The 15,287-nt window shown below is 37.7% G+C and overlaps 2 protein-coding genes across 4 annotated transcripts; one reads left to right on the top strand and one right to left on the bottom strand.

The window, feature by feature from the left end:
• Positions 1-1,632: 1,632 nt before the first annotated feature.
• On the bottom strand, positions 1,633-9,005 carry LOC114472020 (hepatoma-derived growth factor-like). Its single transcript, XM_028461052.1, has 6 exons — positions 8,586-9,005; positions 3,496-3,572; positions 3,267-3,405; positions 2,540-2,695; positions 2,291-2,467; positions 1,633-2,068 (listed from the first exon to the last, which is right to left on the bottom strand). The coding sequence occupies exons 1-6, from the start codon at positions 8,670-8,672 to the stop codon at positions 2,048-2,050; spliced, it is 657 nt and encodes a 218-aa protein (XP_028316853.1). The 5' UTR covers positions 8,673-9,005; the 3' UTR covers positions 1,633-2,047.
• On the top strand, positions 6,777-15,062 carry prcc (proline rich mitotic checkpoint control factor). Of its 3 annotated transcripts, none has more exons than XM_028461050.1 (8): positions 6,777-6,985; positions 10,418-10,714; positions 11,658-11,702; positions 11,941-12,417; positions 12,511-12,603; positions 12,683-12,829; positions 13,109-13,174; positions 13,886-15,062. In XM_028461050.1, the coding sequence occupies exons 2-8, from the start codon at positions 10,448-10,450 to the stop codon at positions 13,970-13,972; spliced, it is 1,182 nt and encodes a 393-aa protein (XP_028316851.1). In that variant the 5' UTR covers positions 6,777-6,985; positions 10,418-10,447; the 3' UTR covers positions 13,973-15,062. The 3 variants fall into 3 exon arrangements, with proteins under 3 accessions (XP_028316851.1, XP_028316849.1, XP_028316850.1); XM_028461048.1 differs by lacking the exon at positions 6,777-6,985 and adding an exon at positions 8,484-8,559; XM_028461049.1 differs by lacking the exon at positions 6,777-6,985 and adding an exon at positions 9,439-9,522.
• Positions 15,063-15,287: the final 225 nt, after the last annotated feature.

Raw genomic sequence — 15,287 nt, 5'->3', positions numbered from 1 at the left:
TGTTTCATTTATGAAAAAAACTAGATATTTTTCAATTTCCCAATCTGTTGCTTGATTGTTAGCACATTGTTTTTCCCATTAGTTCATATATAATTTTTTGTTTTGTCTTTCAGCTTTGTCTATAATCTGTATTAATGTGAAATTGGCCTTTTTTTTATTTGAATCCGTACTTTTTCAATTAAAAAAAAATACACTAAAATGTCCAATGCCATCAAATGAATGAATGTCTTCAATTCACATGGGCAACTGGCCAGTCTTGGGCTAATTTTGTGCGACCCCCTCCCCCAAAGTAATCACACAAAATGACAGAAAAATTGAAATAAGATCAGTAATTTTGTCATCTTAGATTACTACAAAAATACATGAAAAGAGAGAAATTATACTAAATGGCACTAAACCACACAAACAAAACACACAAAAACCCACAAAAGGAGGAGGGAAAAAAGGTGAAGGATACCAAAAACATACACAAAATGACAACATAAACAGAAAAAAAATAACACACACAAAAAGGTTACACTAAATGATAAAAACACAAACAATACAAACACACAAAAATGAGAAAGAAAATACTATGACTCCAATAACACACAAAATGAAGGAAAATAAATTTCTGATACCGAAACACACAATTTTCAGATTCCACTTTTTTTTTAATAATCAACAAGTTTATTAAATGAGCTGGCGACTACAAACAACTAATGAATTACGAACAAAACAAACTACACTTTAATACTAAATATAACCCTCAGAGTTGCCTTCACGTTTGAACAGTCACTTCCCCCCATATTTAAAATCAGCAGCATGAAGTTGAAGAAGCTGGTGGTTTTAATGAGAGTTCATTATGACCTCCTAATAATAGCTTTCTTTTCTAAACTAAAGACTAAAGCAGGCAATGAGTTGAGCAAACACTAAAGCGATGACATCCAGGTAACACAGTGAGAGGAGGGATTCAAACCCCGAGAATTAGATTTGCACCATAACCAACACATTTTCTCTTCAATTAAATCTGGATCAAAACATCCCACTTTGTTTTACATTACAATTAAAGTGACAACTGAAGTGAAGCAGACTCCAGTTCAAACTCAATATTGAAAACTGAACTTTACAAAGTACTCATTTACTCTGCTTTTCATTCCTGAACACGCTCTATTTTTGCAAAGATGTAATGGAAACACTAAACAGTTCCTGAAAAATATTAAATAATAATATCAAATTGAGTGGCGGCCTGATAGCCGTCAGCTGGCATGGATTTCAAACGCGGCGATCGGGAAAGTCTTTCTGCTCTCGTCATCAGCAGGAAAAGGTTTCAAAGGGTAACTATCAAACATGAGTATGTGGGTTCCACATGATACACAAATGACATGTGGGATCCTGAAAATGAATCACACGCTTTGGTCACCTCCATTAAAGCGAGCACACACGCACACCGAAGCTTCGTCCTATTGCAAATGCAACAGCACGAAAACAAACAAACAAAAAAAAGATGAAAAAATGAAGCAAAGAAATCAAAACTTGAAGTGCAACTTTTCATAATCAAACAATGGATGATTTATAAGTTGCTGAGGAGCTTTGTGTAGTAAAAGTGTTATTCCAGGAAAAGAAGTTGAGAACATGGATGTAAATGTGTCCTTTTTTTTTTTTTTTTTTTTTTTTTTAAATTGTCACATCAACATTTTAAAACCAAAGAAAGATTTTGTCCCACAAAACAAATGGATCATTTTTACATTATGTTTGCTTGTTACTTAAGGTATATTCAATCCTAATTTCACTCTGTACTGAAAGTATTCTGACAACTAGCAATCAGTCTTTGTAATTATGTAATTGCACTTAGAAATAAAAATATATACACCAAACTCCCATTTAGAAATGCTCTTCTTTTTAAAATCAGATTTAGCAAACTATTTGTTTCTGGGATATACGATATCCCAAAGAAATGGTAAAATGAAGATTTGCTCGTTTCCTGACACAAGCTTGACCCCCCCCCTTCCCCCCTTTGTTTCACGTCCAGTGAGAAGCAGGCTGATGGTTTTCCTCAGGGCTGACATTAAGTGCTGTCTGTCGCCGGCTGCAGGGACAGAAAGAGGAAGTTAGTCTGTGGGGATGGCTTTATTGAACAAAATGTCTGAAAAACCTCCTCATGAAAGCCCAAAAACATTTTTGCGATATTTTTAGTGTTTTTATTTTAAAATTCTGCTGCTTCCGTTGTCAGTTTTTATTGCGCTAATTAGATTTTGCAAATTTCCAAGGGTAATGGAAATGCAGCTTGAGTTTAGGGGAGCTGTGTCACCTTGTCTGCAGTTAGCTTCCCCCCCACGGGAGCGTTTTCCTTGGCCTCAGGTTTAAGTTCACTCTCTGAGGAAGGAGGAGTGGTCTTCGGTGCAGCCACATCATTCAGCTTGGCTCCTGCGTTGGACTTGTTACCATCAACTTCTATGTCTCCGTCCTTAGGCCGTTTGGGAGGAGCCTGAGAGTCAATGACGGTGTTAGCTCAACCACTGAGAGGCTCTCGGCTAAAGGTTGAGGGGATGACGCTCACCTCGGAGGACTCCTCTGCTTTCCGTTTGTTCGCTCCTCTCTCGTTCTTCTCATCGATGACCAGAGCTCCTTCGTCCTCGTCGCTGCTGCCCTCGGCCTCAGCTTTCTCTGAGCCAGCAGTGTCTCCAGCTCCTTCTGACGCCTCGTCCTGCTTTGACTGAAGAGCAAAGACACTAAATGTTGGCATCACTGTAGAATCAATACAAGTGTAAACGCTTTCCTGTGCTTGTAAAGCCACGTCATTCCTAAAAAGGGTGAAAATGCTGCAGTGAATCAAACATCGACAGCATTTAAATCCCACATGCATGACTGTGCTTACACTATTGTTCTTTCAAAACAAAGACATTTTGACAAAACTAAGCAACTTTCCTGTTATTGTGACGGTACACATTAAAGCATCACCTCAGAATACATAAACCATCCAAATTTATACAATTTATAAAATAAATTAAAGTCGTCACATGAAGCATTGATACAATACTGGATTTGCTTCTAAATAGAAAACTAAAGTATTAATCTAGTATTACTGGCTTGCTCTAAAAGCTAATGTATAATAGCATCAAATGTAAATATGTGTTGAGTATTGTTGAAGCTTCAAAACACATTTGGGTTTGCAACAAAGTTAAGAACACACTCAATCCAAATTCTGAATATATTCTCATTATGTAACACTATAACACAACGTAACTCATCTCAGTTATGATATACATGTATTATTATCTTCATACCTCGTAGTTTTCATGTGTGACAGTCGGGTTGTTCTCAATCTCCCAAAGTCCCTCAGCAAATCCTTTCCTTTTGTTGGCTTTTCCAAACTTTTCCTTACATTCATCATACGGGGACAAATCCTTCGCCCCCAGGAAGGCCCTGTGACAGAGAAACATTGTAGTAAAATGTTATCATTTTCCACTTCTCACAAGAAAAGACAGCCAGAGCATTACCGTTAAAAATACTCACGTCTCATGTGTTCCAAAGAAGAACACTTGGTACTTGTTGGAGGCCGACTTCACAGCTCCTTCAGGCAACTCGTCAATCTGTTAAACAGAACAAAGCATGCACTGGTCAAGGTAACAAGATTCACAAAATAAACATATGGGTTGGGACACAATCATGTACATTTTTCATGTTTAATTACTAATTGATCTATTTCTTATTTCACAGAGACTCGCGAGAGAAAATCAAACAATAATTTCTCCTTAAACAACACAAAGCAAATAGAACAGAAGTTTAAACTCAAAACATGGTCACCAGCATTTAACAGAGCTGAAAACAACAAGATTATCTCTCTCTCTATATATATATATATATATATATATATATATATTTTTTTTTTTAAACAGGATTCATTTATTCAACATATTACCATCTTTTTTTACAATTTTAACCCCACAATCACATTTTCTGTTGTTAAATCCCTCATTCTGGCTTTGTAAATTGTCATTACACCTTTTGTTTATTTTTATGAGATGTTCTGTATTATTTTAGTAATTTTCTTTCTCCTATTGATGGAAAAATACCGTTTAAAAAAAAGAGGGAAAACCTCCCCACTCCCTGACTCATGGCTTCACAGATAAAGACGAGCTGCTGATGCATCAAATGTGTCATCTGTCCCTTCATCTACAGTCATTTCTGATGGACATCACAACATTTATTAAACTAACAGACAGAGCTTATATTTGTTTTAATATGTAGTGAGAATGAGAATAAAAAGGTTCGTCATCACAGTCAAAGTAATGTCAACCAATTTAATAAGGCTGTTAAACTACCTTCAACTGTAAATCCCAGTGCTCAGTATATTTAATATCTCAGTAGTGCAAATAATTCAGTATATTATATCTGACCATGGCCTAAGTCTACCACACAGGACCTTTGGTATCACAAGATATGACCACTGAGTCTGAATATCAGAATAGGTGGGGCAGAGCCTGAGGCCAGGCTGATAAGAAATGAAGGAAAAGTCACACATAACATAACTCTATCACCTATTGGTGTTTTTGTTCAAAGGGAAACCGTCTATTTCCTTTCCACCATCAGGATTTCAGGGATTGCAGGTTGTTGTATTTTAATTTATTGGTAAATCAGTGTAGACTTCACAGGTGGGGTTTGTTTATGGCCACACGGTGGTGTAGTGGTTAACACGTCCGCCTCACAGTCACAGCAAGAAGGTTCTGGTTTCAAGCTCTTTTTGTGTGGAGTTTGCATTAGGGCTGGGCAAAAAAACAAAACATGATTTATCGAATTTGTAGATAAAAATATTTTTTCTTTCCCACCAGTTTTTTCGGTCTTTTATCGCGTTCCTTCCTTGTGGGTTACCGTAGCGCGATGTGATCCAGCCCCCTCTTTGTTTACATGTGTTTACCCTTTAAGTAGGCTATATGTGTGCCACAGGTATGTTTAATGTTTTATTCACACTATGCTGAGATGAAAAGGGAAGAGTTTAATTTTTTTTTTAATTGTAATGTTATAAATTATGTAATCTGATTTCTTAATCAGAAAATGTAAGCTCTTTTGCTTAAACCTGGGTAAAGCTTGAATTTATTGAATGACAGAGGCTCATTAACTTTGTCTGCAGTCATTTCTAAGTGCAGTGAAAAACAAAAAAAGGAAACTCCAATTTTCCTTAAAAAAAAATAATTGGGGAATTTTTTATTTTTAGGCAAAATCGCCCAGCCCTAGTTTGCGTGTTCTCCCCGTTTTTGCGTAGGTTTTCTCCGGGTACTCCGGCTTCCTCCCACAACCCAAAAACATGTCTGTTAGAGGTTGATTGAAGTCTCTAAAATTGCCCGTAGGCGTGATTGTGTGTTGCCCTGAGATGGACTGTTGCCCTGTCCTGGGTGAACCACCGCCTAACGCCCAATGAGAGCCGGAGATACAGTAGGCACTAGCAGACTCTGAAAAAAGGAGCAAGAGGATCAGAAATTGGATGAATGGGATGGGTTTTTTACATAAGATTTTTTTCTCCTCCCAGTGAAGCCCTTAAAAAGTTACTTTACAACTTGAACTAAACCAACAACTAACTCCTTCACTTCATATTTACATTGCTTTTAGGTTTTTTTTTGTAATACTAAAAACCTTGCATATTTGCTCATATGTATTCATTTTAAATATATTTAATCATAATTTTCAGCCTATCAAGGTCATCCCTTGGACTGCTAGTACCTGATTATAGGTGCAGATTCCTTTGTGATAAATATTGTACCATGAAGAATATTGACTTTCTATTTTATTTTTTTTAAGATGTATATATCCTCTGTTTGCATTTTCTTTCAATTCCATTATTATTTTAATCACTGTCTATGTTGATATCATCAATACATTAGTATAATTGCTTTTGTAAATCATTCATATGACATATTCTAGCAGATACTCAAACCTTTGAGCATATTGATTTCTTTAAATAATTTTCAATTGATTCAATGCCATATGATGTCAAAGGAACAATGGCAAGCTGTTATAAAGAGTAAAAAAAAAAAAACAAGCCTTGTGGGAAGAATTCGTATGTTTTGTATTGTCAATATTTGAAGGGCTGAAGTCTAGTCTGTTTACAAAGAGTCAGAGCACATGGCTCCGTAAGCAGCTGTTTAACTGTCATTATTAGAGGACATACACATATAATAAAGGAAGTGTCTATTGATACGGAAACGTATACCCCAAGACTATGGGTACGTTTTCCAGACCTTTTCTACATAAGCGTAATGTGCCTATGTTCTCACCTTGGCCATCCTGACAACAACCCGCTGCAGTGGGTTTGAATCCCACTTTTGTCATATATATTTTTTCATTTTAACATATTTAACACGGCAAATTCCACTTTTAAAAATACACATACAGAAAAATAAACATTTTAGGGCATCACCTGGGTTAGGGCTAAAATAAAAGGCTTAGCTAAAAATAAATATGAGTTAAAATAAAACTGACAGAACTTTAAGTCACGTGGTGCATCTATCGTATCACCTAAACTGGCCTAAACGTACTCATACGTTTCCGTATCAATAGCCACGGCCAATATTAAACTGTGAGTTTAATATTGAGAGTAACATCTGCGTATTCCATTTAAAGATACAGTTTTTAAACTGTGACAAAGTAAAAGCAGTTATATGAGAGAATATGTTGCTGTGATGAACTGCTGTGGGACTAAGGTTTGTGTTGCTGGTCAGAATTGACCGTTGCAAGTGACGCGACAGTTGATTGGCTGTCGTCGTCTTAACGGTCACGGAGCTCAAAGTTAGCCCGTGAGCGGAACACCAGAGGAACCTGGTGCAGGAGCCACAAAGCAGCCGCAACAACGCTCCTTTTCAGCGAACCCCTGTTTAGTTCACATTCAATAAATATGCAAGTATACGCACTGTGGTCGCTGTGTGCGATGGCGGCTGAGTAGGAGCTGAGGCACTTTAGAATACGGCTGCTAGGCTAACTCGTGGAGGCTAACAACGGCTAGGCCGCGCAGGTAAACAAGTGACAACGTTTTGAGTCTGTTGGTTACTGTACAAAACTGGTGATCGACTTCCGGCTGCCTTGACGTTAGCTTGTGAAGCAAAAAGCAGTAGGATGTGTTTCACTGATGATGCCACGTTAACTCTTTTTTTTTTTTTCTTTAATAAACATACTATTTTAAAGTTATATTCATAGTGAGTTACATTTCCTTAACCAATTTGTTTTTTGTAAACATTTTTTTGCAACGTTTACTGCTCAGTAATATATATTTGTTAATATAAGGCCAGACAATGGAATTCCTTTTATATTCAATTATGATGACAATCCAAGCCAAGAGATATAATGATATACAAACCAATAAGATTGAATTTGCCCTGAAAAACTATACTCACAATACATGGTTTTGCAGAAACTCAAAGTGCAGACATGAAACATTATTCATTAGTTACACCAGTTAACGTAACTTACATCAGTACACAAAGCTGACCTTACAGAAATGTGGAAAGCTACACATATATATATATACACACACTAGCCAGCACATGGTTAACCTGACTGTGGTCTTTCACATCTGTTGTCACATAAAGAAAATAGCTTATCAAAACCAGTCAAAACACATAATCTGACATTACATGATGACAGAAATATTATAAAGTCCACTGCAATCTTGGATTGCCTTAATTTAGAGCAGCACTGTATTATAATTATTAAACTTGATTGAATTTCCATCATAAACTTGAGCATTTTTGTTTTCAACTTCAATGTTTTTACTATTATTATTATTACGTCCTTACATTATTTTTCTTAGGTACTACACTGGTTTCTGCTCATAGTTTAATTGGAATACCTAAATTCTCCCCGACACCTTAATTTCTTTCAACAGTGGCTTCCTTTTTTTTCCCAGGTTAATATCAAAAACTGATTTTTTTTTTACTCCTGGGGAACCAAACACAACAATACTAATATAATAACTCATAATCACAACAAACTTAAAATTAAAATATTTTTATAAACACTTATCCAAGTAATTTGAACTGTTTAAATTGTGTTTGTATTTCCTGAACCAACCTGTTCAAATCAGGCTTTTTAGGTCCCAACTAATTGTCTGATAAAATCTTTTCAACAGGGTTAAACAACTATAGTGTTAGATCAGTCAATCTGGAAAAAGTATTGGAAGCTCCTATCCTTCCGTTTCAGGGAATCACCAAAACTGACTAAGTAATAACAATATTACATATTAAAAAAAATAATAAAAAAATAAAAAAAAAACTGTACAGCAGTTCCTGTTACCTCATTTGTTTGTTAAATGTCAATATTTTTTATTTATTAATTTTTTTTAACAGCGTTGAATTGAAAATGTTTTAATAGGGAAGTTCCGTAAGTACTTTCGTATTATATTACTGTATGTAGTTAAAAGGGCCAACATACAAACTAAAAAGTGTATGGAATAAAAATAAACAACTAAACATGGGATGCTAGTTCATTAGCCTGGCATGCGGAAATCGGTCATCGGTTAGCCAGGGAACTAGTTGATCCGAAACACGAGAGCGAGCAGCTAGATACACCAAACGGGAAAGCAAATAAACGGTGGGTAATTAAATAACAGTGCTTACCCTTGCAGGCCAGTGAGGATATCCCTTCATTTTAGCAAACACTAGGTCTCCCGGTTTGTATTCTTTCTGCCTGTTGGACCGCGGCATGTTTCTGACAGAAATGGCTTGCTGAGTGTGTATGAGATACGGTGGTGGACGAAGGAAACGTCTTAACGCGGCTCAGTCTTCGTTGGTGATCCGCACCTGTAGCAACAAAACAAGAGAAGCCCCGGTTTGTCCTCCACACTGGGTTTGACGCAGAAAACTGGCGCGAAGTCGCGGCGTGGGTGTAGTAAGCAGGTCCACTGTTACAGGCAATACGGCAGAGAAACAGTTGGTATTAGACGTTTCCTCCAGGTTCCACTGGCTCTTCCCTCCGACTGCGAGGGTTTGAAATTAAAACCCGCTTCTCTCCGCAGACGCGCCCCCCACCCAAAACCGGACATTTAGCGCCCCTGCAGGCCAAAACTGAACAGTGAAATTCACTTAGTCTCATTAAAAACAACAATATATATTCTTTTTTTTTTTTTTTTTTTTTTTTTTTTTTACCTCTGCTTGTTGTATTTGGTTGTTTTTCTCACATTTTCTTCCATAAAATATGATATAAGGTTAAAGATTTGGATATGGGAAACAACCCATCTATCCATCTATCTATAAAAGCAAGGAATCTCTGTGGGTGGCTCAAATATCTCTGCGGTTCAGGGCCAGACAGAGCTGAGACTTTCAACATGGCAAGGGTGTGCAAATTTGTATTTGTTTGGACTGCAATGATACCGTTTTTGAATTATTTCATAAAATTGTCTTAAATAAATGCAGCTTTGTAGAACAGCTCAATGTTGACTCGTAGTCATGGTAACTCGGGATAAGATGGAGAGCCGCGTAAGAATCTGACTGCACCATGGGCTTTTAAAGGGCTTTGACCAGCAGGTGTCCTCAGTGAGCAACGTTTGTAGCTAAAGTGAGTAAAGAATTGTGTGCGTGTGTGTGTGTGTGTAATTCAGAATTCAATTTGCATTAGGAATTGAGTGTTTACAAAGCCAGTTTAAAGAGGATTTGACTTGTATTCTGAATTGAAGAGGAACTAAAGCTCCCATGTAAACCAACCATGAAAAAGTTACTTAACCTCCCACTTTTCTATAGCAAGACATACTTCCTACGGGCACTACACTAGTTAGATACAATAATGTAGAAACACAGAAATATAGTTGGATTCTTTTTCCAGAAAAAGAAAGCATGATGATGGAGTCACATTGCAGATAAGAAAATATATTGTCTAAGTGTTTCAATGATTGTTTTTTTCATTTTTGAGGATAGTAATAATAATAACCTTTATGATAATCATAATAAAATATAACATGATTTTTGACAAACTCGAGTGAAACAATTTTAATTAATATTTTCATGTTTAATGTTTTCGTTTTAACTATTTAATTAAGGATGAAAGACCAATTTATTCCATTAGGGGCGCTAGTGTATTTCACTCATGCGGGCTTTCATTCAATAGAAGAAGAAGTAGATGCGCAAAAAGCTGCGCAGTAGTCTGTTTTGCCAGCAGCAATGGAGGCCACTGTTTTGGTGTATCGCAGGGATTAAAATAGTAAAAGACTCGTATTTACCCGTTAATTAAATGAGCAGCTACGTCCTCCGTTATCCAAATGATGCGCAGCCGCTGTCTGAAGAAGATTTTAGATAATTTGAAGAAGAAACAGCTGGTTTTCTGATATCGTCGGCCTGTAGCCGCAGTTAGCGTAGAGATCATCAGTATTCACTGTGAAGTTCTCCTTTAACTTGCTGTGTTTTCCATCTTCACCTCCATTGATCACATATCGATGTCCATTGATTCACTCGGATAGACCTCTGTGAGCACAACTACAGCAGCAAACATGTCTCTGGTCGCTTATGGCAGCAGTGATGAGAGTGACTCTGGTGGAGATGTTCTCTCCATCTCTGAGAGCAGACCCAGTACAGGGAGGCTCTTCTCCCAGCTTCCTGCTCCCAAAAAACCAGGAGCTAAACCATCAGCGGTCCACAGCACACGTGAGGAACCAGTCCTCCAACCATCAATGAAAGGCTTGTTCTCCAGTCTGCCTAAACCAAGGAAACGAACTGAACCAGTGAAGATCACAGTGCCACAGATTCACAGACGGGATGTAAGTACTGAACATAACATTCTGTGCAGACTCACTTCACCCCTGATCCTGTTCATAGATACTTACAGGAGCAGTAGTAGTATTACATCTTTAATTAAACAGCCGTGCACTTAAGAACACATTTTTATTTTGAAAAGTATCAAAGGAAATGTATTAGGACGGAGGGATTGACACATTAAACATACTGTTTATTATTCTTAACATTCTGGCTATTTTAAAGTTTTGGCTTTGCAAAGCATCTGAAGCTCATCTATTGCATTGCTCTAATCCAACGTTTTAAACGTTTGTTTATTTTCTATGTAACCTTGTAATGCAGTGTTTTTCAACCTTGGGGTCGCCTGAAATGTCTAGTAATTGATATATATATATATATATATTACTGATTAAAAATGTTTGTTATGAAATTATTATTATTATTTATTATTAATAAATTCTTTTTTAGATTAAAACACACGATCCTAAACAACTGTATTCCATACTTTTTCAATCACACAAATTCAGTTCAAACAAAATGTAGTATAAAAATATTTGAGATGGCACAATTTGTCACTAATTCTGTATTTGTAACACTGTAACAAAAGTGATCAAAAACTAATTTTAGAAGAAGAAAAAAAATCTCTTTGGGGTCGTCAGAAAACTGATGTCAAAAAGGGGCCACGATCCAAAAAAGGTTGGAAACCATTGTGGTAATGTCATGTGATGGGAACCACTACCCTCACATTGTTAAGAAATGAACTAAAATCACATTTCCAGTATTCCTCCTTTGGTAAAAGCAATGCTGTGCATCACATGTTTTCCAATATATCCCAGCTTCTAACAGATAATACGATAAGAACAAGTGCATTTCAAGTCACCTGTCAGAATGCAGTGGTTGACTTCTATACATTGAGTTCTGCTAAAATACGTTATCATTAATCATCATTATTGTGTCTTTTCTGTGCAGTCAGACTCTGATGACGATGAGCCATCACCCAAGAAACAGCGGCAGGTGAGAAAACATTCCCATTCATAGAAGATCAGAATGCTACAGTTTGTATTTTATTTTTAGTCCATCACAGTGTCACTGGCTGCTTATGATAGAATGCTAACCTGTGGTCTGTATCTCTTAAGTTTTCTTTGTCTTTCCTCTACTTGTGTTTTGAAATTTTATAAGATGCTGAAAAAAAACAGATATTTGTTGATTCAAACATTTTTAAAGTTGAAATCTTTTCTTCTCTTCCGATCAGAGTGTAGGCTCAGGTCTGGCGTCCCTCCTCCCACAACCCAAAAACCTGACAGTGAAGGCAAAGGACAGACCGCTCATCCCACACACACTCACCAAAAGGCAAGAACCGAAGGTACCCAAACCCGTAGCTGCGGTTAAGGGCCTCATTGGTTCAAGCGCGTCACCTTCGGCCATCAAAGCTGCAGCGAAGTCCGCAGCGCTGCAGGTTGCTCGACAAATAACCACCGACGACCAGGACGAGGCCGACATCAGCCCCCAGAACTACTTCTCACTCTGCGAGAGCTCCCGGTCTTCCTCAGAGCTCATCCCCAACTTTGATCCCGAAACTTCACCCTCCACAGATCCTCTTCCGTTTCCTGCCCCAGAGGAGCCCGGACAGTCCGATGCACCGCTCGACTTTGGGGGGAACCAAGAGGGAGTCGGTGCATGGGGGGGTCAATATCAGCAGCACATCCCCGGCCCAGAGGATAATCCTCAGGTATTTATCATCGTTGTGTTTAGACCTACAGTTACATTATTTATGTCAGATTTACCCTGTGGTTCCAAACCTCCTCTCTCTGCTCTCGTACAGGGATACTACAGCGAGCCATACCTCCAGGAAACAAGCCCTGGACAGCCAGAGGCTGAAGAGCCCGGTCAGTCCTCTGTGTTTGACGATGAAGCTGTAAGTAGAGAGAAGAATCTTCCCCTCGATGTCTCTTCTGATGACGTGTGTGACTCAGTGTTGTTTTGTCAATTTGCAGTTCATGCGGCTGCAGGGGAAGAGGAACAGAGGCAAAGAGGAGGTGAAGTTTCTGGAGATCAGTGGGGACGACCAGCTGAGCGGCAATCAGCAGTGGTTGACCAAGAGCATCAGCGAGGAAAAGCAGACCAGGCAGTCCCACAGCAAGGTGAGCTCAGCAGCACTGATTTTGCTCTGTGAGACTTCAAACACACAGAAACTGACCCTCAGTCATTAATGTTGGTGGAGTCTTAAATATGTTTCAAATAGGAACATTCTAGTGTAAGAAAACAACTCTGAGCTTGAAACAAATCTGGCTACTAATCAATTTTTTTTTCCAATTTGTGCTGTTTTTTTTTTAGAATAGAACATCTTTATTGTAATTGTACTGTATACAACGAAACCTGTATTTGTTAAACTGTTTTTTTTACTTTTGTGTGTTGTACAGAAAAGAGGAGGGATGCCTACTGGACAGCAGCGACGCAAGCATCAGATTACATATCTAATTCATCAGGTGAGGACAGAGAAACAGCACAGGCTCACATTAGTGTAGTACATTAGTTTCCAAACAGGGGTATGTGTACCCCTGGGGGTACAGGAGCACATTGCAGGGGGTACTTGGAAAGATTTAATTAATCAGGACATTTTTTAGGTTATTTTTTGGACATATTCACCACAAACTAACAATACTATTGCTCAATAAAATACAATATTTTCTTGAAATTTATTGAAACCGGATTATTGTATGCTGTAGAGGCCATTTTATCACACTTAAAAATTGAAGACAATAATTATCATTTTACAAAGGAAACCATATTTCACTTACTGTTGAAGTAATCACAAAAGTTTTGAATTTGTAGATTAAGCCTAATGAATTAATGTGTGAGACACAGTTAGGGGTTTAGGAGAGCCCGCTGTTCCACAAATGAAAAAGCATATGAAATTATGGAGAGGGTACTTATGATATGAAGAGGGGGGTACACATGATTTAACAAAAATGCAAGGAAGGTACACAGGATAAAAAAAAGATTGGGAACCACTGGTGTAGCACAAGCATTGTTGAGCTTGGTAAAAAGTTCTTTTTTTTGTGATTTTAATGCTGGTGGGTTGTAGTGGTGCATGCTTTAGATCATGTTCGTTTCTAGCTCTGATACACACACAAAGACCTTTTTTTGGGGGGGAATGCTCTAAAAAGTGGGGGTTCTTGTTTTTCCATCTGTTTCAGGCGAAAGAACGGGAGCTGGAGCTGAAGAACAGCTGGGCTGAGAACAAACTGACCCGCCGGCAGACGCAGGCCAAATATGGTTTCTAAGTGACTCCACCATCGCACTGTTCGCACACATTGGGAGAAAAATGTGTTTTCAAGCAAACAAACCTGCGAGCAGGTTTCCTTCTCTGCCTCAAATCCTACTTAGGTTGTTCTTTGTTGTTTACTTCCATGTTGAGTCACGCCTGCTGTACCTTAAATAGTGGGCTACAATAAATAAAGGAACTGTCACCGTGTTTTTAGGGTCTTTATTGGCAGAGCAGATGTAATTTGACCCCAGTGTGGTTCTTATATTTCCCGCTCAATGTGTGTGCGTAAACATTTGAGTTATTTTTATTTTGGTCATGTGACAGAAATGTTCCAGGGAGACAAAATGAGTCGAAGCTTTTAGAAGCTGCATCATATTTTTCCATTATCTTTAACAATGAAAGACGTTTGTCAGAAATGCCACATGATTTTACCTCTTACCCTTTTAGGAAATACAGAAATGTTTCACCTGCATCAAACCTGTCAATCATACTTCATCCTAAACTAAATGTGTGCGTAAATATGAGTATGGCATCGGGAATATGATTTAAAACCTTTTCCAGTGTGAACACTGTTTTCCTTTGATTCGATACTAAATGTGTGTGTGTGTGTGTGTCTTAGACACAAAGGTCTAACTGAAAACTGCCATTCACTTGAACTTTAGTCTTCCATATCTTTGGCTTTTTCCAAGTTAAGATGGTCCCAACTCAGCTTTCTCAATGAGGTTGTTCTCCTTTTGGTCACAGCCTGAATTAATCATGTCTGTAAGCAGTAATAACAACAACCTATGAGCCCGTCTGTTTCATACATGCTGAGTTTTGCCTAAACTTCCATGAGATGTTGCTCTGATCAGCTCAAACTTTCATTTGTTGGACAAAAATGCAACAAAGTCATTTTGTACAGATAGGCTGCAGATGTCTGACAGGAATGTACAGATGGCATTGTTTAAGTTGGATATAAAATGATCTAATGTGAACTGTATTCCAATATGTGTGTGTAACGAAGTGATGCAGCCTTTTCTGTGTTTTGACATTGAGAATAAATGTTAGATTTTGGCTTCAAAATTTCTATTGATTTGTAAAAATAAAAATAAAAGTATTTAACATTGCCTTTTTTTTAGCAAAAAGACTTGAATATTAAGTTTGTGCTTCTTTAGGTTCCACATGTTAAAAATCGTGTTGGTTTAATTGGAAAGTCTAGGTCAACATTGTCAACCACATAGTATTTGAACAATGTGTGTAAAACCATCTGATTTTACTTGATTAGCCAACAGATGTACCATTACATTACAATTTTTACTTTAATCATGTTTTGTAAACTAGCATTCATCAAT

This window comes from Gouania willdenowi, chromosome 11 (assembly GCF_900634775.1).
Source record: "Gouania willdenowi chromosome 11, fGouWil2.1, whole genome shotgun sequence".
Lineage (NCBI taxonomy): Eukaryota > Metazoa > Chordata > Actinopteri > Blenniiformes > Gobiesocidae > Gouania > Gouania willdenowi.
The sequence above is the reverse complement of the archived record's forward strand: the minus strand, read 5'-3'. Positions and strand labels throughout refer to the sequence as shown.

Coding starts and splice junctions, on each gene's coding strand:
- LOC114472020 (XM_028461052.1), bottom strand. CDS start 8,672: ATGCCGCGGTCCAACAGGCAGAAAGAATACAAACCGGGAGACCTAGTG. Junction 3,406..3,495: donor TTCTTTGGAACACATGAGAC/GTGAGTATTTTT, acceptor TCTCTGTCACAG/GGCCTTCCTGGGGGCGAAGG. Junction 2,069..2,290: donor GGAAGCTAACTGCAGACAAG/GTGACACAGCTC, acceptor CTGTCCCTGCAG/CCGGCGACAGACAGCACTTA.
- prcc (XM_028461050.1), top strand. CDS start 10,448: ATGTCTCTGGTCGCTTATGGCAGCAGTGATGAGAGTGACTCTGGTGGA. Junction 11,703..11,940: donor CACCCAAGAAACAGCGGCAG/GTGAGAAAACAT, acceptor TCTTCCGATCAG/AGTGTAGGCTCAGGTCTGGC. Junction 12,604..12,682: donor CTGTGTTTGACGATGAAGCT/GTAAGTAGAGAG, acceptor GTCAATTTGCAG/TTCATGCGGCTGCAGGGGAA.